The 23,537-nt window shown below is 40.4% G+C and overlaps 1 protein-coding gene across 1 annotated transcript in view; it reads left to right on the top strand.

Annotated features, from left to right (window-relative positions):
* Positions 1–22,821, top strand: part of mrpl11 (mitochondrial ribosomal protein L11) — a 165,336-nt gene extending 142,515 nt beyond the window's left edge. Inside the window, exons 3-6 of the mRNA XM_061900258.1 lie at positions 376–471; positions 7,886–7,979; positions 11,736–11,895; positions 22,450–22,821. Of these exons, the coding sequence (XP_061756242.1) occupies positions 376–471; positions 7,886–7,979; positions 11,736–11,895; positions 22,450–22,579 (480 nt within the window). The 3' untranslated portion in view covers positions 22,580–22,821. The remainder of the gene's footprint in view (positions 1–375; positions 472–7,885; positions 7,980–11,735; positions 11,896–22,449) is intronic.
* The last annotated feature ends 716 nt before the right edge of the window (positions 22,822–23,537 follow it).

Genomic DNA, 23,537 nt, shown 5'->3' with positions numbered 1-23,537 from the left:
GTGAAGGCCAATTTCAATCCCGTCGGTAATAATTAGATTCTCTATTAGACTTTCTGGGCGGGTGGATCCCAGCGTGTCGGTCGGCCACATGTTGACTTAATGTCATCCATCCATTTTGCTTTCACTCTGCGGAATGTGAGGCTCATCCATCACCGGCTGTGGGCAGCCACATAAGCGAGGGACACATAAACAATGGCCACAACACTGTGCACGTTTTCCTGGGAGTGGAAGTCGAAGTCTTATATCCAACATAAACATGTCAGCCACTCATATGCAGATCTAGCCTCAGAGACAGCAGTCCGACATGTCAGGTTTTCTGTGATCGATGGCCCCGCCAGACGTGCCAGATCCTCATCCATCTTCCCTCCCTTCCAGAGAGGAATCCCCATCGGGCAGTTCTGCAAGGACTTCAATGAGAAGACCAAGGAGCTGAAGGAGGGCATCCCTCTTCCCATCAGGATCAACGTAAAGGTACATCTCCGCCGCACCCAACTCTAAACGTTTGCCATTATTCACGCTCCACTGCTTCTTTCCGTCTACACACCCTTGTGGGGTGTTCAGGTCTGTGGGATCCGTTTTCATTTTTTGTTAAAAGAAAGATGATACAATTAATTAGTTTTTCAAACTGAGACTCACTGACTTTGGCTCATTTTCTGTGAGGAACATATATCAGAAAACATATTTAATGACCATCCACCATAAACCCCACCCTACACATTTCTATTACATAGAAGATGTCCGGGTCCACTGGACCTGGGGTTAATAGAAGTGTGGAAATGTATGTTCTGTGTAACACACACACACACACACACGTTTTTGATCAGGACTTGTGGGTACCACCCTTTCTACAGGTTGTGGAGGCATAAAAAAATGAGGTAAAATGACCACTGCCCAGTTAGCTCATACACGTCTTTAAATCTCTGGATTGATGAAGTAATGTGCCGATCATTCTTACTGGGGACCCTGGGGAAAAATAATTGATATGGTTCATGGGGGACCAAATTTAAATATTTTTACATAATTCACACAAATTTGTACGTGACTACTGAGGACCATTAAAAAAAAATCTAATTAAATATGACATGATCCTCAATCATTTAAAAAGGGTTCCCTTTTGGGGACCTGTTTTTTTGTCCCCATACCATCAGAGGTCCCCTAATGGTGACTGTGTAAACAGAGCCATGTCCCCATTAAGTAAGCATTGCCAGAACACACACACATACAGGTTATCATCTGGAATGGGGACCAAGTTTTTGATCATGACTTGTGGGGACCACCCTTTCTACAGGTTGTGGAGGCATAAAAAAAATGAGGTAAAATGACCACTACCCAGTTAGCTCATACACGTCTTTAAATCTCTGGATTGATGAAGTAATGTTCCGATCATACTTACTGGGGACCCTAGGGAAAAATAATTAATATGGTTCATGGGGGACCAAATTAATTTTTTTTTTTACATAATTCACACAAATTTGTATGTGACTACTGAGGGCCATTAAAAAATGTTTTAATTCAATATGACATGATCCTCAATCATTTAAAAAGGGTTCCCTTTTGGGGACCTGTTTTTTTGTCCCCATACCGTCAGAGGTCCCCTAAAAGAGACTGTGTAAACAGAGCCATGTCCCCATTAAGTAAGCATTGCCAGAACACACACACACACACACACACATACACATATACTGGTTATCATCTGGAATGGGGACCAAGTTTTTAATCATGACTTGTGGGGACCACCCTTTCTACAGGTTGTGGAGGCATAAAAAAATGAGGTAAAATGACCACTGCCCAGTTAGCTCATACAAGTCTTTAAATCTCTGGATTGATGAAGTAATGTTCCGATCATACTTACTGGGGACCCTGGGGAAAAATAATTAATATGGTTCATGGGGGACCAAATTAAAATATTTTTACATAATTCACACAAATTTGTACGTGACTACTGAGGACCATTAAAAAAAAATCTAATTCAATATGACATGATCCTCAATCATTTAAAAAGGGTTCCCTTTTGGGGACCGGTTTTTTGTTCCCATACCGTCAGAGGTCCCCTAAAAGAGACTGTGTAAACAGAGCCATGTCCCCATTAAGTAAGCATTGCCAGAACACACACACACACACATTGGTTATCATCTAGAATGGGGACCAAGTTTTTAATCATGACTTGTGGGGACCCCCCTTTCTACAGGTTGTGGAGGCATGAAAAAAATGAGGTAAAATGACCACTGCCCAGTTAGCTCATACACGTCTTTAAATATCTGGATTGATGAAGTAATGTGCTGATCATACTTATTGGGGACCCTGGGGAAAAATAATTAATATGGTTCATTGGGGACCAAATGTAAATATTTTTACATAATTCACACACATTTGTACGTGACTACTGAGGACCATTAAAAAAAAATCTAATTCAATATGACATGATCCTCAATCATTTAAAAAGGGTTCCCTTTTGTGGACCTGTTTTTTTGTCCCCATACCATCAGAGGTCCCCTAATGGTGACTGTGTAAACAGAGCCATGTCCCCATTAAGTAAGCATTGCCAGAACACACACACACACACATACTGGTTATCATCTGGAATGGGAACCAAGTTTTTAATCATGACTTGTGGGGACCTCCCTTTCTACAGGTTGTGGAGGCATAAGAAAAAGTACAAACCCCGTTTCCATATGAGTTGGGAAATTGTGTTAGATGTAAATATAAACGGAATACAATGATTTGCAAATCATTTTCAACCCATATTCAGTTGAATATGCTACAAAGACAACATATTTGATGTTCAAACGCATAAACCTTTTTTTTTTTTGCAAATAATCATTAACTTTAGAATTTGATGCCAGCAAGACGTGACAAAGAAGTTGGGAAAGGTAGCAATAAATGCTGATAAAGTTGAGGAATGCTCATCAAACACTAATACGGAACATCCCACAGGTGTGCAGGCTAATTGGGAACAGGTGGGTCTCATGATTGGGTATAAAATCAGCTTCCATGAAATGCTAAGTGATTCACAAACAAGGATGGGGCGAGGGTCACCACTTTGTAAGCAAATTGTCGAACAGTTTTAGAACATTTCTCAACGAGTTATTGCAAGGAATTTAGGGATTTTCCATCTACGGTCCGTAAAATCATCAAAAGGTTCAGAGAATCTGGAGAAATCACTGCACGTAAGCGATGATATTACAGACCTTTGATCCCTCAGGCGGCACTGTATCAAAAACCCACATCAGTGTGTAAAGGATATCACCACATGGGCTCAGGAACACTTCATAAAACCACTGTCAGTAACTACAGTTGGTCGCTACATCTGTAAGTGCAAGTTAAAACTCTACTATGCAAAGCCAAACTCATTTATCAACAACACCCTGAAAAGCCGCCGGCTTCGCTGGGCCCGAGCTCATCTGAGATGGACTGATGGAAAGAGGAAAAGTGTTCTGTGGTCTGACGAGTCCACATTTTAAATTATATTTGGAAACAGAGGACGTGGTGTCCTCCAGAATAAAGAGAAAAATAACCATTCGGATTGTCACAGGCGTAAAGTTCAAAAGCCAGCATGTGTGATGGTATGGGGGTGTATTAGTGCCCAAGGCATGGGTAACTTACACATCTGTGAAGGCACCATTAATGCTGAAAGGTCCATACAGGTTTTGGAGCCACATATGTTGTCATCCAAGCAACGTTATCATGGACGCCCCTGCTTATTTCAGCAAGACAATGCCAAACCACGTGTTACAACAACGTGGCTTCGTAGTAAAAGAGTGCGGGTACTTTCCTGGCCCGCCTGCAGTCCAGACCTGTCTCCCATCGAAAATGTGTGGCGCATTATGAAGAGTAAAATAAGACAGCGGAGACCCCGGACTGTTGAACGACTGAAGCTCTACATAAAACAAGAATGGGAAAGAATTCCACTTTCAAAGCTTCAACAATTAGTTTCCTCAGTTCCAAAACGTTTATTGAGTGTTCTTAAAAGAAAAGGTGATGTAAAACAGTGGTGAACATGCCCTTTCCCAACTACTTTGGCACGTGTTGCAGCCATGAAATTCAAAGTTAATTATTATTTGCAAAAAAAAAAAGTTTATGAGTTTGAACATCAAATATATTGTCTTTGTAGTGCATTCAACTGAATATGGGTTGAAAAGGATTTGCAAATCATTGCATTCCGTTTATATTTACATCTAACACATTTTCACTACTCATATAGAAACGGGGTTCGTACTATCTATCTGTCCGTCCGTCAGTCATAAAGTACTATCCATGTATCTGTCTGTCCGTCAGTAATAAAGTTCTATCTATCTCTCCGTCCGTCCATAATGGAGTACTATCAATCTATCTATCTGTCTGTCCGTAATAAATTACTATCTATCTATCTGTCCATCCGTCCGTCCATGGCTTTTTACACACACACAAGTGAATGCAATGCATACTTGGTCAACAACCATACAGGTCACACTGAGGGTGGCCGTATAAAAAACTTTAACACTGTTACAAATATGCGCCACGCTGTGAACCCACACCAAACAAGAATGACAAACACGTTTCGGGAGAACATCTGCACCGTTACACAACATAAACACAACAGGACAAATACCCAGAACCCTTTGCGGCACTAACTCTTCCAGGACGTTACAATATATACCCCCCTACTACCACCAAACTCCCACCCCCCACCCTACCCGGCTGAGTAACAACAATAAGAAGATCACACCAGGGTTAATGAGGCCATACCCAGCGGGCAGGAAGCGTTAAGAGCGAGCCAGAGGTATTGAAAAGAGCTTGTTCATCCATCACCTCGCTCATCACCATCGTTATTTGACTCCACACCCCTGCCTCCCTCCCACCTCCAGTGATCTTAGCAGAATATGTGTGATGTAATTTGCATTAAAAGGCCCTAATCCTCATCCTCTAAATAGCATGAATCCACTGTGGCTCCGTGCATTCAGCTCCGAGGTGCATGTGCCGCCTTTGTAGCCCAGCACTGCCCCCTGCTGGTGGGGAAGTGGACATGCCGCCAAGGATGTTCAAACATGTCTTGTCAAAGGGGAATTTAAAAAGTCATGCTCGCCATTAAAAGTTATCGGAGTTGGCTTTTTGGCAGACTCCGACATGAAAGAATGGATGCCACTTTCATGGAGGTGGAAGCCGGAGATAATTAGCTTAGCTTAGCAGCACAACCCGAGGCTGTGGGAATAGGGAATAGCAACATATCTCCTTCTCACTCCTTTCATCAGCCAGACGGTTATGGTGCTGCATCTCTTCTGGGAAATACACAGTTGAGCGTTGTTAGGGCTAGGTAGGCGGCGTTATTTACAACTTCACGCCACACAGTTGGTTGTAATTAGAGATATCATAATAGCTTTTTTGCCAAAATTGTCCAACTCATAATTACCGATTCCGATATCAACCGATACCGACATATACAGTCGTGGAATGAACACATTACTATGCCTAATTTTGTTGTGATGCCAATGTAACTTTACCATGAATTGATTAACATGGACCCCGACTTAAACAAGTTGAAAAACTGTCAGCTTCAAACACTGATGACATCTATTAATCAGACAAGAAGCAAGGAACCATGCAGAGACAAAGTTCAATTTAGCTCATGAGGAGAATGCATGGCGCTGCACACTTAGTCACAGTCTCACCCTACGCTCTAAGGTTCAGCTCCAGCGTGCCTCTTTTTATTCTGAGTTCCATAGTCAACATCACTGAGGCCGCCTCTAAAAGGAGTGGTCACATATATCATGCAAAGCAGGTCCAGGACGCACAGTACGTGACGGAATAGGCTGGGGGCCTTGTGATTTCGCCTTGTCCCCGCTTTATCTTATCTTTTTTGAGGTCCTTGAAGTCTCTGTCTTGTCTGGGTGCTGTCATCTTATCTTCGTTGAGGTCTTTAAAGTCCTTGGCTGTTAGCGGGCTAAAACAAAAATAACATCTGGGGCTGAGGCCACCCCTCAGACAAGAAGTTTTGTCCTTGCATAGATTAAAAAAAAAGTCCAACTTGAGTGTGATAATATATACATAATTATTCTAACTTATTGGGGTATGACCATTTCGTGGTCAATTGTACGGAATATGTACTGGACTCTGCAATCTACTAATACAAGTTTCAATCAATCAATCAATCAAAAACAAGGTTTTTCAAAATAAGAGAACAACTTCAACTCAAGTTATGGAAAAAAATGACAACATGGCACTGCTATATTTATTATTGAAGTCAAAAAGTGCATTTTTTTTTTTTTAATATGCCTCAAAACAGCAGCTTGGAATTTGGGACATGTTCTCCCTGAGATAATCCTGATGCCCACTACAACTATGGGAAGTACTAGGGGTGTGGGAAAAAAATCGCTTCGAATTTGAATTGCGATTCTCACGTAGTGCGATTCAGAATCGATTCTCATTTTTCAAAAAATCGATTTATTTATTTATTTTAAAAAATAAATATTTTTTTTATCAATCCAACAAAACAATACACAGCAATACCATAACAATGCAATCCAATTCCAAAACCAAACCTAACCCAGCAACACTCAGAACTGCAATAAACAGAGCAATTGAGAGGAGACACAAACACGACACAGAACAAACCAAAAGAAGTGAAACAAAAATTTATATTATCAACAACAGTATCAATATTAGTAATAATTTCAGCATAGCAGTGATTAAAAATCCCTCATTGACATTATCATTAGACATTTATAAAAATTAAAAAAAAGAACAATGGTGTCACAGTGGCTTACACTTGCATGACATCTCATAAGCTTGACAACACACTGTGTCCAATGTTTTCACAAAGATAAAATAAGTCATATTTCTGGTTCGTTTTACAGTTAAAGCACATTTACATTATTGCAATCAGTTGATAAAACATTGTCCTTTACAAATATAAAAGCTTTTTTTTTTTTAAATCTACTACTCTGCTAGCATGTCAGCAGACTGGGGTAGATCTGCTAAAATCCTATGTATTGAATGAATACAGAATCCTTTTAAATCCGGAAAAAAATCGTTTTTGAATCGAGAATCGGGTTGAGTTGAAAAAAAAAATTGATTTTGAATCGAGGTCGTAAAAGGGGGGTTCATAAATAGAGGTCCCATGGTGTTTCTACACAATAACTCAGATACTGCATGGTAGCACGAGCCAACGAGAATATGGGGAAGACTTAATGAGCTTATTGAAGTGATCCTCCCAAATGAAGCAGGAATCAGCTAATAAAAGTCCAAAATGACCACAGCATGAAACTCCCCTAACTTAGTGGTTCTCAAATGGGGGTACGCGTACCCCTGGGGGTACTTGAAGGTATGCCAAGGGGTACGTGAGATTTAAAAAAAATATTCTAAAAATAGCAACAATTCAAAAATCCTTTATAAGTATATTCATTGAATAATACTTCCACAAAATATGAATGTAAGTTCATAAACTGTGAAAAGAAATGCAACAATGCAATATTCAGTGTTGACAGCTAGATTTTTTGTGGACATGTTCCATAAATATTGATGTAAAACATTTATTTTTTTGTGAAGAAATGTTTAGAATTAAGTTGATGAATCCAGATGGATCTCTATTACAATCCCCAAAGAGGGCACTTTAAGTTGATGATTACTTCTATGTGTAGAAATCTGTATTTATAATTGAATCACTTGTTTATTTTTCAACAAGTTTTTAGTTATATTTATATATTTTTTTCCAAATAGCTCAAGAAAGACCACTACAAATGATCAATATTTTGCACTGTTGTACAATTTAATAAATCAGAAACTCATGACATAGTGGTGTATTTTACCTCTTTATCTCTTTTTTTCAACCAAATATGCTTTACTCTGATTATGGGGTACTTGAGTTAAAAAAACACTGCCCTAACTGATACTCCCCTTGTTGTCCCCCCAGCCTGATCGGACCTACGACCTTCATATTGGCAAGCCCACAGTATCCTACTTTCTCAAGCAAGCAGCGGGCATCGCCAAAGGTGCTGCAAAGACAGGTGAGATGTCTCACCTGTTACACAATATCAAAACAAACCATAGTACACATTCTTATCATTGTGTAGTGTGGAATGTTAAGCAACGTTTTACCATGTTATATATTAAAGAGAGAGCATTTGTAGGTCTGCGATGAGGTGGCGACTTGTCCAGGGTGTGCCCCGCCTTCCGCCCGATTGTAGCTGAGATAGGCACTAGCGACCCCAAAGGGAATAAGCGGTAGGAAATGGATGGATGGATGGCATTTGTAGGTATAAAAGCACTTACTGGAGTATACTTATGCTGTCTTTAATCAAAGTGGAGTGGTAATTTTTTTGGGCGATACCTCGTGGTCACTATAATTCATCCGGCAGTTAAATGAAGTTGTTAGTGGGTATTTTCTAATAACCTTGTACCTTGCAGACATTGTATCTGTAAGTAATATACAACTAGGGTTGTACAGTATACAGGGACTAGTATAGTACCGTGATACCATCCATCCATCCATTTTCTACCGCTTATTACCTTTGAGGTCGCGGGGGGCGCTGGTGCCTATCTCAGCTACAATCGGGTGGAAGGCGATGTACACCCTGGACAAGTCGCCACCTCATCGCAGGGCTACCGTGATACCAATGACTTACATTCTGTACTATACCGCCTCTAAAAAGTACCAGTCTCCCACCTCCTGCCACTTGTCGTCAACACGTCATGACATTGCTGGTTTTACCAGCGGAGGAGCATGTTCGGCAGCGCCCGCACACAGAGTAATTACAAGCCGAAAAGGGAGAATGGACGCATTTTGGTGTAAAGATAAAGGTGGAAGTTATAACACTGAAACACTCTCAGGAAGAGCTGCTTTAATAAAGTATGTTTCTTACAAGTATCATTATCATTGGAGTACGGGGAATAGCTCAACATGCTTGTAGGAGGATACAATAGCTCACCGGCGTCACAATGTAAACAAACGCCATGGGTGGATCTACACCTGACATCCACTGTAATGATACCAAGTACAATAGCGTATCTAGTCGATACTACTATTATTACATCGATATTTTTTAGCATCAGAAAATCTTTAGTTTTGTTTAAGGTTTATATTATGTTTATCCATCCATCCATTTTCTACCGCTTATTCCCTTTGGGGTCGCAGGAGGCACTGGTGCCTATCTCAGCTACAACCGGGTGTACACCCTGGCCAAGTCGCTATCTCATCGCAGGGCTATTGTAATACCAATGACTTATATTCGGTACGATACAGCCTCTAAAAAAGTACGGATTTCCTACCTCCGACCACTTGTCATCACCACGTCGTGACATTGCTGGTTTTACCAGCGGAGGAGCATGTTCGGCAGCGCGCGCACACAGAGTACTTACAAGCAGACACAGTGTGTAGACAGAAAAGGGAGAATGGACGCATTTTGGTGTAAAAAGTAAAGATAAAGGTGGGCGTTATAACACTGAAACGCCCTCAGGAAGAGCTGCTTTAAGAGGTTTCCATGGTGACAAATAAAGTAAGTTTCTTACAAGTATCCATTATCACTGGAGGACGGGGAATAGCTAAACATGTTTGTAGGAGGATACAATAGCTCACCGGCATCACAATGTGAACAAACGCCATGGGTGGATCTACACCTTACATCCACGGTAATGATATCAAGTACAATAGCATATCGATGTCGATATTACTATGATTACATCGATATTCTTTAGCATCAGAAAATCTTCTTTGTTTTTTTTAAGGTTTATATCATGTTTATAAAGTCAGGAAATATTACGCAGGACACATGAGGACTTTGAATATGACCAATGTATGATCCTGTAACTCACTGGTCGGGAACCTTTTTGGCTGAGAGAGCCATGAAAGCCAAATATTTCAAAATGTATTTCCGTGAGAGCCATATCATATTTTTTAACACTGAATACAACTAAATGCGTGCATTTTTAAGTAAGACCAACATTTTTAGAGTATAATAAGTCTCTTATTCTTTTTAATAACGTTGTTATTCTGAAGCTAACCAATAATAAATAAAATGTCATGTCTGTTGATCATGATTTTGTTTGGCCATGTGCTATTTGTCCTTTGGACTCTTTAAGTTCCTGTTTTTTCCACTCCCTTGTCTGGTTTCTTTGGTTACTCATTTTGTCCACCTGTCTCTGGTGGACAAAATGCCCGCTCACCTGCTTCCTGAGCACTAATCAGAGGCAGTATTTAAGCTCGTCTTTGCCAGTCAGTCGCCCTGTGCTGACTTGTTTAATGCCTTGCCATAGTTTCGTGCTTCATGCCATGCCAGGTAAGTTTTGTTTGATTTATGTTCTTAGTCTGTTTATGTGTTAGCTTTGTTCCTTAGCCCAAGTTGTGCCTCCGCTGTGAGCGATTTTTGTTTGTATATTTTTTTAGTTAAAATTAAATCATGTTTTTACCTAAATGCCATGTCCCAAGTAGTCCGTCTAACTTCCTGGGAGAACGACCCTGCAGCAAGCTGCGACCCCCCCATCGTGACATAAAATACTTCTTACCATTAATGCGACTTCTTGAACAAGTGCGGTAGAAAAAGGATGGATTGATTTAAATGCATGAGAATGTTTTATATTTTGAACCTTATTTTTAGCACTGTGAATTCCAGCGGAATTATTCATAATTATGGTGTTAAGCAATGTCAGCTACGATTTATCTGAGAGCCGGATGCAGTCATCAAAAGAACCACATCTGGCTCTAGAGCCATAGGTTCCCTACCCCTGCTGTAACTACTTGGTATCGGTCCGATACCTAAATGTGTGGTATCATCCAAAATTAACGTAAAGTATCAAGGAAGAGAAGAATAAGTGATTATTACATTTTAACAGAAGTGTAGCTAGAACATGTTCAAACAGAAAATAAGCAGATATTAACAGTAAATGAACAAGTCAATTAATAATCAATTTTTACAGTTTGTCCTTTATAATGTATACAAAATAATAGGTGTATAAATGACACAATATGTTACTTAATTAGGAGTCTTTGTTTGTTTACTTACTACTAAATGACAAGTTGTTTAGTATGTTCACTATTTTATTTAAGGACTAAATTTCAATAATAAACATATGTTTATTGTACCCTAAGATTGTTTGTTTAAATAAAGACAATAATGCCATTTTTTTGGTCTCCTTTGTTTATTAAAATAAGTATCGAATATCGAAGTATTGGTATCGGGACCACACTATATACAACTATAAGTATTTGACACCTGCTAATATTGACAAATGTCATGTTTTAGACTGCAATACTCTTCTATTCAGGACACTTATTGATAAATTATAGCCTACAATGTTTACCTTTTTGTGAATGGTGTGGCCTGAAATACGGGAAAACGGCAACCTTGTGTGTTTATTGGGGGACACATCGATGTTACTCTGGGCTGTCCAGTTTTGCACAAGCAAACACGATGCAGGACAGCTTGTATCAGAGCTTTTAGATGCAAACCGATATCATCCGATACTGATATCAGACCAATATTTGATATCTAAATGGGATCTGGACACATAGCAATAAGGTACCAAACTGTTGTATGGCTCCATCTAGTGGTACGCCAAAGAATTGCTTGATTAAAGTACAGTGTATGATTTTCCCACAGTTGAACACAGTGTTACTGTTCAAACTGTGCGTGATGTTACAGTGGCCAAACATATGAAATATACTTGTTAAGAAATAAGACCTTTGTCTTGTTTTTAAGGAATACGTAGACTACTTCATACCATTGTTGACTTGTAACACCACCCACCGTCTTTTGATGTTGGCAAAGGCCACGAGACCGCAGGGATGGTGACGCTGCGGGCGGTGTATGAAATCGCCCAGATCAAATCCCAGGACGACTGCTTCGAAATAAGGAACACCTCGATGGAGAACGTGGTCAAGAGCATCATTGGGTCGGCCAAGTCCCTGGGCATCAAGATCGTGAAAGAGTAAGTTCTTCTCCTCGTTATCTTTAGCAGCTCTAAGACTGAGCCAGCAAATACCGTTTGACCCCGAGCTGTCATGCCTCAACATGGCCACAAGAGGTCGGAAAAGTTCCTCACTAGTACAAACCCCGGTTCTATATGAGTTGGGAAATTGTGTTAGATGTAAATATAAACGGAATACAATGATTTGCAAATCCTTTTCAACCCATATTCATTTGAATGCACTACAAAGACAAGATATTTGATGTTCAAACTCATAAACTTTAATTTTTTTTTGCAAATAATAATTAACTTAGAATTTCATGGCTGCAACACAGGCCAAAGTAGTTGGGAAAGGGCATGTTCACCACTGTGTTACATGACCTTTTCTTTTACCAACACTCAATAAACGTTTGGGAACTGAGGAAACTAATTGTTGAAGCTTTGAAAGTGGAATTCTTTCTCATTCTTGTTTTATGTAGAGCTTCAGTCGTTCAACAGTCCGGGGTCACCGCTGTCGTATTTTACGCTTCATAATGCGCCACACATTTTTGATGGGAGACAGGTCTGGACTGCAGGCGGGCCAGGAAAGTACCCGCACTCTTTTACTACGAAACCACGCTGTTGTAACACGTGGCTTGGCATTGTCTTGCTGAAATAAGCAGGGCCATCCACGATAACGTTGCTTGGATGACAACATATGTTGCTCCAAAACCTGTATGGACCTTTCAGCATTAATGGTGCCTTCAGAGATGTGTAAGTTACCCATGTCTTGGGCATTAATACACCCCCATACTATCACAGATGCTGGCTTTTGAACTTTGCGGCTATAATAGTCCGGATGGTTATTTTCCTCTTTGTTCCGGAGGACATAAATGAGTTTTGCTTTGCATAGTAGAGTTTTAACTTGCACTTACAGATGAAGCAACCAACTGTAGTTACTGACAGTGGTTTTATAAAGTGTTCCTGAGCACATGTGGTGATATCCTTTACCCACTGATGTCAGTTTTCGATGCAGTACCGCCTGAGGGGTCATAGGTCCGTACGTAATATCATCACTTACGTGCAGTGATTTTTCCAGATTCTCTGGACCTTTTGATGATTTTACGTACTGTAGATGGTAAAATCCCTAAATTCCTTGCAATAGCTGGTTGAGAAATGTTGTTCTAAAACTGTTCGACAATTTGCTTACAAATTAGTGACCCTCGTCTCATCCTTGTTTATGAATTACTTAGCATTTCATGGAAGCTGCTTTTTTACCCAATCATGGCACCCACCTGTTCCCAATTAGCCTGCACACCTGTGGGATGTTCCAAATAAGTGTTTGATGAGATGCAAGATGGCGGCGCCCGGACGGGCTGCGACACTGCGGTGCTCTTGCTAAAGATGGAACATTTGGCGGAAATGCCGGACAGTTCTGCAGACTTCATGGCTGGCTCGCATCGTAGTCACTCCGTGATCACGTACGACCGCCAGACACTTCTGGATATGGACATATCGGGCCGTTTTGGACTGATAGACGCGGGCGTGCTAAACATGCTAACTAGCATGGGGATACGTCGGCGGCTACATCCAGCGGCCTGTGAAGCAGCGGAGTCTAGTAGCAGCGGGGGCCGTCTACGGAGCAGACGCCAGCGGTGTGATCGGAAACGCGGATGTCGAGCGGGGCTAAAAACAAAGCAGAAGGCTAATCCCCACAGAACACCACTTCCCTCCACCCTGAAGACGGATTTAAATAGAGGATGCGAGACTACTGGTCTGGGTAAGGAGTCAGTTAAATCAGAACAAGTTTTTTCTGCTTTGAGTGTTTTAGAGTTGGACATGTGTTTTACTGAGGTGGCTAACTATGATGCGTGCAGTTTATCAAAGCAACAAACAAACAATCGGAAAATCCCCGTTACTGAGGAGGCTAACCATGATGCGTGCAGTTTATCAAAGCAACAATCAAACGATCGGAACATTCCCGTCGTATCAATTCCTAGATATGGTCGTAATTATACTGAATGCACTGGGCATAATAAACACAACATTATTAATATTGCTACTACGGATAATTTTATCAAAAATTCCCTAAAACAGCCCACTACCTATAATATAGGTTTTTTAAACATAAGATCATTGTCTCCCAAAACGTTGTTAGTTAATGATATCATCAGAGACAACAATCTTAACGTCATCGGTCTCAGTGAAACCTGGCTTAAACCAAACAACTTTTTTGCGCTAAATGAGGCATGTCCTCCTAACTTTACACATGCGCATATTGCCCGTCCGCTTAAAAGGGGTGGGGGGGTCGCACTAATATACAACGAAAACTTTAACCTTAGTCCTAACATAAATAATAAATATAAATCGTTTGAGGTGCTTACTATGAGGTCTGTCACACCGCTGCCTCTACACCTGGCTGTTATCTACCGCCCCCCAGGGCTCTGTTCGGACTTTATCAATGAATTCTCAGAGTTCGTTGCTGATCTAGTGACACACGCCGATAATATAATCATAATGGGGGATTTTAATATCCATATGAATACCCCATCGGACCCACCGTGCGTAGCGCTCCAGACTGTAATTGATAGCTGTGGTCTCACACAAATAATAAATGAACCCACGCATCGCAACGGTAATACGATAGACCTAGTGCTTGTCAGGGGTATCACCGCTTCCAAAGTTACGATACTCCCGTATACTAAAGTATTGTCCGATCATTACCTTATAAAATTCGAGGTTCAGACACATGTTCGTCAAACTAATAATAATAATAACTGCTATAGCAGCCGCAACATTAATACGGCCACAACGACAACTCTTGCTGACCTACTGCCCTCGGTAATGGCACCATTCCCAAAGTATGTGGGCTCTATTGATAACCTCACTAACAACTTTAACGACGCCCTGCGCGAAACCATTGATAACATAGCACCGCTAAAGTTAAAAAAGGCTCCAAAAAAGCGTACCCCGTGGTTTACAGAAGAAACTAGAGCTCAGAAATTATTATGCAGAAAGCTGGAACGCAAATGGCGCACGACTAAACTTGAGGTGCACCATCAAGCATGGAGTGATGGTTTAATAACTTATAAACGCATGCTTACCTTAGCTAAAGCTAATTATTACTCAAATCTCATCCACCGTAATAAAAACGATCCTAAATTTTTGTTTAGTACGGTAGCATCGCTAACCCAACAAGGGACTCCTTCCAGTAGCTCCACCCACTCAGCTGATGACTTTATGCAATTCTTTAGTAAGAAAATTGAAGTCATTAGAAAGGAGATTAAAGACAATGCGTCCCAGCTACAACGGGGTTCTATTAACACTGACACGATTGTATATACGGCGGATACTGCCCTCCAAAATAGTTTCTCTCGTTTTGAGGAAATAACATTAGAGGAATTGTTACAACGTGTAAATGGAATAAAACAAACAACATGTTTACTTGACCCTCTTCCTGGGAAACTGATCAAGGAGCTCTTTGTATTATTAGGTCCATCAGTGCTAAATATTATAAACTTATCACTTTCCTCGGGCACTGTTCCCCTAGCATTCAAAAAAGCGGTTATTCATCCTCTTCTTAAAAGACCTAACCTCGATCCTGACCTCATGGTAAACTACCGACCGGTGTCTCACCTTCCCTTTATTTCAAAAATCCTCAAAGAAATTGTTGCGGAGCAGTTAAATGAACACTTAGCGTCTAACAATCTATGTGAAACCTTTCAATCCGGTTTCAGGGCAAATCACTCGACCGAGACAGCCCTCGCAAAAATGACTAATGATCTATTGCTAACGATGGATTCTGATGCGTCATCTATGTTGCTGCTCCTCGATCTTAGCGCTGCTTTCGATACCGTCGATCATAATATTTTATTAGAACGTATCAAAACACAAATTGGTATGTCAGACTTAGCCCTGTCTTGGTTTAACTCTTATCTTACTGATAGGATGCAGTGTGTCTCCCATAACAATGTGACCTCGGACTACGTTAAGGTAACGTGTGAAGTTCCCCAGGGTTCGGTCCTTGGCCCTGCACTCTTCAGCATCTACATGCTGCCGCTAGGTGACATCGTACGCAAATACGGTGTTAGCTTTCACTGTTATGCTGATGACACCCAACTCTACATGCCCCTAAAGCTGACCAACACGCCGGATTGTAGTCAGCTGGAGGCGTGTCTTAATGAAATTAAACAATGGATGTCCGCTAACTTTTTGCAACTCAACGCCAAAAAAACGGAAATGCTGATTATCGGTCCTGCTAGACACCGAACTCTATTTAATAATACAACTCTAACATTTGAAAACCAAACAATTAAACAAGGCGACACGGTAAAGAATCTGGGTATTATCTTCGACCCAACTCTCTCCTTTGAGGCACACATTAAAAGCGTTACTAAAACGGCCTTCTTTCATCTCCGTAACATCGCTAAAATTCGCTCCATTCTGTCCACTAAAGACGCTGAGATCATTATCCATGCGTTTGTTACGTCTCGCCTCGACTACTGTAACGTATTATTTTCGGGTCTCCCCATGTCTAGCATTAAAAGATTACAGTTGGTACAAAATGCGGCTGCTAGACTTTTGACAAGAACAAGAAAGTTTGATCATATTACGCCTGTACTGGCTCACCTGCACTGGCTTCCTGTGCACTTAAGATGTGACTTTAAGGTTTTACTACTTACGTATAAAATACTACACGGTCTAGCTCCATCTTATCTTGCCGATTGTATTGTACCATATGTCCCGGCAAGAAATCTGCGTTCAAAGGACTCCGGCTTATTAGTGATTCCCAAAGCCCAAAAAAAGTCTGCGGGCTATAGAGCATTTTCCGTTCGGGCTCCAGTACTCTGGAATACCCTCCCGGTAACAGTTCGCGATGCCACCTCAGTAGAAGCATTTAAGTCCCACCTTAAAACTCATTTGTATACTCTAGCCTTTAAATAGACTCCCTTTTTAGACCAGTTGATCTGCCGTTTCTTTTCTTTTTCTTCTATGTCCCACTCTCCCGTGTGGAGGGGGTCCGGTCCGATCCGGTGGCCATGTACTGCTCGCCTGTGTATCGGCTGGGGACATCTCTGCGCTGCTGGTCCGCCTACGCTTGGGATGGTTTCCTGCTGGCTCCGCTGTGAACGGGACTCTCGCTGCTGTGTCTTAGATCCTCTTTGGACTGGACTCTCGCGACTGTGTTGTATCTATTGTGGATTGAACTTTCACAGTATCCTGTTAGATCCGCTCGACATCCATTGCTTTCCTCCTCTCTAAGGTTCTCATAGTCATCATTGTCACCGACGTCCCACTGGGTGTGAGTTTTCCTTGCCCTTATGTGGGCCTACCAAGGATGTCGTGTTGGTTTGTGCAGCCCTTTGAGACACTAGTGATTTAGGGCTATATAAGTAAACATTGATTGATGATTGATTGATTTCTTAACTTTATCAGTATTTATTGCCACCATTCCCAACTTTTTTGTAACGTGTTACTGGCATCAAATTCTAAAGTTAATGATTATTTGCACACAAAAATTTTTTTTATCAGTTTGAACATCAACTATGTTGTCTTTGTATTATATTTAACTGAATATGGGTTGAAAATGATTTGCAAATCATTGTATTCCGTTTATATTTACATCTAACACAATTTCCCAACTCATATGGAAACAGGGTTTGTGGTTTACTATGTCTTCTTTAGGCCTTTGACAGGATAAAAAGACCCATCCAATGTTGCATGTGTATTTTTGCATGACCAGTCCTTCTCTCAGGGAGTAAAACACGGTGGTCACTCACAAGTTCTTTTGGATGACATATATGTTGAGTAACGGTTCGCTCCCTGTATGATCAGTGTCGGAGCTTGTATTATTATTATTTATTCTACACATTTTTATAACATTAGAAACCATTAGTAGATCAGAGGCTATTCAGAAGGTGAGATAACTCCTGGAAATGACTGGCTTTTAATAGCCAAAGGTATAGATGTGTGTGTCCAAGTTAAAGGAATCGGCAGGCTGTTTTCTTTTAATGGATTTATTACAATCCTTGGCAAGCTACATAATGTTTGCTGTGGTCTGGAACAACATGGCACAAAAACAACTATCTGAAATGCACACAATGTTACCTACGGATTATGAGTCATGAGACATGCAAAACTAAATTATATACAAAGAAGATAAACGTAAAGGATATTAAATTATCTCAAATATAGCTACAAATGAGGCATAATGATGTAATATGTTCATACAGCTAGCCTAAATAGCATGTTAGCATCGATTATCTTGCAGTCATGCAATGACCAAATATGCTTGATAAGCACTCCACACAATTCAATGACACCAACAAAGCTCACCTTTGAGCATTCACACACAGTATAAAAGGTTTGGTGGACAAATTGAGACAAAGAATGAGTGGCATGAAATATGTCTTTCTCTTGCATCGTTGAATAAAGTTAGACATGTCAACAAACTACGGTGAGTTCAAGGACCGCCAAAATTAGTAGGACAAAACGGTGCTCGCCAAATACTCTTATCAGAGAATCATGTTTGATGTAAACACTGGGATTTGTAATAATTATGGAGGTTTGTGTCATGTTGTCCTCCTACAGAAACCCTAATAAAACACAAATATTTTTTATTTTCATACATTTTTGAAAAAGCTCCAGGGAGCCACCAGGACGGTGCTAAAGAGCCACATGCGGTTCTGGAGCCGTAGGTTGCAGACCCCTGACCTAGACAAAATAGTACTTGACCAAGTTTTACTAAAGCTTTAGGAGACCAGCCCATACAATGCAACCATAGCATGGCCGAGAGAGCTCTAGAATGAAGCCAACTGCGCGCTCCCCCAAAACTTGAGACATCTGTGGCATTGTGCTGTGTGATAAAACTGCACATTTTAGAGTGGCCTTTTATTGTGGGCAGCCTTATTGCACAGCTGTGCAATAATCATGCTGTTTCATCAGCATCCTGATACGCCACACCTGTGAGGAGGGATGGATTATCTTGGCAAAGAAGAAATGCTCACTAACACAGATTTAGAGAGATTTGTCAACAACATTTGAGAGGAATAAGTTTTTGAGTCAAAAGTTTTACTCCTTTGAGTTCAACTCATTAACAATAATGTGTTAGTATCTTATTTGCGCTGCTGTAGGACTATTTCATTCCCAGTAAAATGAAGATGATTGGAAATAATTACGAGTCCACCTAATAGGGGAATTGTCATAAAATGTGAAGATTTAAGCTTCTCTGAAAATGACAGTAAATGCTCCAAGTAAAACTACTTTTCCTTTTAATTGCAGATTCTCTCATAGTTGCTGAGTCCTGAGCAGTTTGCGCTTGCCACTATTGAATGATTGGTTCTATGTGGCCTAAAATCTAAATCTTGCCTCTTGCAATAACAATGTGTAGCACAGTGTGGCATGTTCATGCTGATAGAACCATTTCAAAACAGGCTACAAAGGTAATCATTTGGTATTATTTGCTCAAAACTATCATTAATCTACTTGCTATTTGACTATAATAACTGCTTACTTTCTGTTAAAACATGTTTCTATCCATACTTCTGTTCAAATGTAATCATTCATTATTGGGTTTTTTGGGTACCTTACAGTAGTTTTGGGCAATACTACACATTTGGGTATTGAAACAATACCAAGTACCATATTTTGTGGACCATAGGGCTCGCCGGATTATAAGGCGCACTGCACTGTCAATGAGCGGTCTAGTTTCGATTTTTTTTCATATACACGATTATAAGGCACATTAAAGGAGTCCTATTATTATTATTATTATTATTTAAATGTAAAAGACTTCCTTGTGCTCTACATGACATGTAATGGTGGTTCTTTGGTCAAAATCTTGCATAGATGATGTTTTACACATCATCTTCAAGTCAATTTCTGACAGTCGATTCAGGATGCGCCGTTTTGTGGGCGGTCTTATTAACTTGCTTCCACTTCGACAGCGTCTTCTCCCCGTCATCGTTGTTGTAGCGGTGTAGCGTGCAAGGACGGGAGTGGAAGAAGTGTCAAAAGATGGCGCTAACTGTTTTAATGACATTCTGACATTACTTCCATCAATAACGGAAATGTGTCTTGTGAAAAACCGTCCGACTGGAACGCTCTAATAACTAAAGTTCTTTGGGTGAATAATGTAAACTCACAACACCGGTATGTTTTAGCGCTTTCATGGCGAGTTTACTGACAGATATAAGTAAGAACTTTACACTACTTTATATTAGAAACGACATCAACGAAGGATGAATGTCACATAACAAGAAGGTAGAGAAAAACAAGAAGCTTATCGACTACGGTGCACACATTTTCAGGACTTATGCAGATCCCAAATACAGATCAGCATGTACCAGAAGGTAAGAACAGTTGATTTTGCATAATATTGTGAAACAAAACACCAGATAATGTCTGGTAATGGGTGCCATTTTGCGGTCCTTATACACACACCATAGTAATACTTGTATCTCTGACTACGGTAGCCGTAATGGGCAATCCATCAAGTGGTGTGGCTTCATAGCTTACCAAAGTCTTCCTAAACAATTTTGACAGATTTTTTTAAAGTGTGGTGTGTAATGTTCTTTATTTTCAGTAGAACATCTAATGTTTTGGTATTGCTTTCTGGCGTCATATTGCAATCTACACGAATCTCTTATGTGTGACTGCCATCTACTGGTCACACTTATCATTACACCGTGTGCGGAATAAAATATCTCTGAGGTAGGTAAGCACAACCATAATTACGCCATACATTGGGCACACCGAGGTGTAAGGCGCACTGTTGATTTTTTGAGAAAATGAAACGATTTTAAGTGTGCCTTATAGTTTGGAAAATACGGTAATTACAGGTCATACCAATGCGGATTCTTCTAATTTTCAATATCATTGAAGGGTTCAATGTTTGAATGCAATTCTAATCAGAAAAAAACACAGGATGGCAGTGTAACAATAACAAGTATTTCTTATTATTTTCTCTGATTTAAATCCTCTTGTTGTTCTCCTCACAGCCATCCTGTGTCTAGGTTCTTGTTTCCTCGGATTGTAAACAATAACACAAGTAAGAAAATCATTTTGTTAATGGTAAATGGGTTATACTTGTACAGCACTTTTATACCTTCAAGGTACTTTGGCACTATTTCCATCATGTGTGAGACAGCGAGAATGTGTCATCAAGGTGTATTATCGTGATATAATCATGGTAATAATCATTGGTCAAATGTAAATCATGTACATGTGTACAACCCTAAATGTTGTGTAATATAATTGCTAATCAATCAATGTTTATTTATATAGCCCTAAATCACGAGTGTCTCAAATGGCTGCACAAACCACAACGACATCCTGGGTTCAGAGCCCACATAAGGACGAGGAAAAACTCAACCCAATGGGATGTTAATGTGAATGACTATGAGAAACCTTGGAGAGGACCGCAGATGTGGATAGTGGATCTAGCATAATAGTGTGAGAGTCCAGTTCAGAGTGGATCTAACATTATAGTGAGAGTCCAGTCCATAGTGGATCTAACATAATAGTGAGATTTCAGTCCATAGTAGAACTAACATAATAGTTTGAGAGTCCAGTCCATAGTGGATCTAACATAATAATGTGAGAGTCCAGTCCATAGTGGATCTAACATAATAGTGAGAGTCCAGTTCATAGTGGATCTAACATAATAGTGTGAGAGTCAAGTCCATGGTGGATCTAACATAATATTGTGAGAGTCCAGTCCATAGTGGATCTAACATAATAGTGAGAGAGTCCAGTCCATAGTGGATCTAACATATTTGTGAGATTTCAGTCCATAGTGGATCCAACATAATAGTGACAGTCCAGTCCATAGTGGATCTAACATACTGTTGTGAGAGTCCAGTCCATAGTGGATCTAACATAATAGTGAAAGTCCAGTCCATAGTGGATCTAACATAATAGTGAAAGTCCAGTCCATAGTGGATCTAACATAATAGTGAGAGTCCAGTCCATAGTATATCTAACATAATAGTAAGAGTCCAGTCCATAGTGGATCTAACATAAAAGTGAGAGTCCAGTCTATAGTGGATCTAACATAAAAATGTGAGAGTCCAGTCCATAGTGGATCTAACATAAAAATGTGAGAGTCCAGTCCATAGTGAATCTAACATAATAGTGAGAGTCCAGTCCATAGTGGATCTAACATAATAGAGTGAGTCCAGTCCATAGTGGATCTAACATAATAGTGAGAGTCCAGTCCGTAGTGGATCTAACATATTAGTGAGAGTCCAGTCCATAGTGGTTCTAACATAATAATGTGAGATTTCAGTCCTTGGTGGATCTAACATAGTAGTGTGAGTACAGTCCATAGTGGATCTAACATAATATTGTGAATACAGTCCATAGTGGATCTAATATAATAGTGAGAGTCCAGTCCATAGTGGATCTAACATAATCAAGTTCACATGTGACTCATTTTAAACACTTTCCTATTTTAGAATGAGCACAAACAATGTACAATGATATACTGTATATATAAAAACAAATCCCATAATCGCTTTCCCTTTAGGAGAACATCCTATTTGATTTGCTTGCTTGTCTCTTCCCTTCCTTCCCTTCCTCGTGGCGTCGCTCCAGCCTGTCAGCAGACGAGTACAAAGTGTTCCTGGAGCAAAGGGAGGAGAAACTGCAAGCCGACGCGGCGGCGGCGGCAGCTGAGGCGGCGGCTGAAGCTACTGCGGCCAGCAAGAAGAGATCAACTCTCTGAATTGTGCTGCAGGACATGCTGTGGGACTCTTCCACGGAACATTGCTGACACCCAGTGGTGACATAAAGTACTGCGCCTGCTGGGCCTGTGCTCTTTTACGTCCCTGTACCACGTGACCCTTCTTTCTTATTTACAATCATTGTATACATGCTTTGTGATCTGTATGCTTCATGATATGTATGCTTCACAATCTGTATGCTTTATAATCTGTGTGCCAGCACTGAATAAACAGTCCAACACTTCGATATGTCTTTTTCCATGTTTTGCCACGTGTATTTTTATATAATCCAACCTACTTAAATATGTTTTTTTTAACAGTTGTATTAACATTTCCTAAAGAAGCATCTGTACTTATTTGTTTTTCCTTCCCATTGTCACTCTCATAGTCCGTCAACTGTAAGACCTAGATAAAATAGAGCAGGCAAAGGAATGTTAAATATTTGGGTGTTATTTTGTACCCTAAGCTAAAATGTGATAGCCATAATAGAAAAATGGCTAAGATCATGAAAATAAATATAAATGTTAGGTTCAAACACTGATGACATCTATTAAACAGACAAGAAGCAAGGAATTAAACAGAGACAGGATCCTATTTAGCTCAATGAGGAGAAACATCTAGTACAGTCTTTCACTACGCTCTGACGAAAGGATTGCACGTGTGACGGTTTGCTGGCATCTTGCAGATTCGTTCTCTCTATGATGCAGTCGAACTTGGACACTAACAAAACCGACGAAGAACAGCACCACCTGCACAAGGCACTAAAGGCCAAACAAAACAGAACTAGCATGGGAGCTAGAAGGAACTAAAAGTGCTAGCATGTGAGCTAGGGAACAAACAAAGGAAATTGCGGAAGCTAGCGAATACAAAAATAGTCTTTTACCACAATCGGGAATCAGCGTCGTCACCTGTTGCATGGAACAGAAGCTAGAATGCGAGTGCGAGTAACGAAAAAGGCAG

This window comes from Nerophis ophidion, linkage group LG05 (genome assembly GCF_033978795.1).
Source record: "Nerophis ophidion isolate RoL-2023_Sa linkage group LG05, RoL_Noph_v1.0, whole genome shotgun sequence".
Classification (NCBI taxonomy): domain Eukaryota; kingdom Metazoa; phylum Chordata; class Actinopteri; order Syngnathiformes; family Syngnathidae; genus Nerophis; species Nerophis ophidion.
Note: the sequence above shows the minus strand (reverse complement) of the source record. Positions and strands in the feature narration are given on the sequence as shown.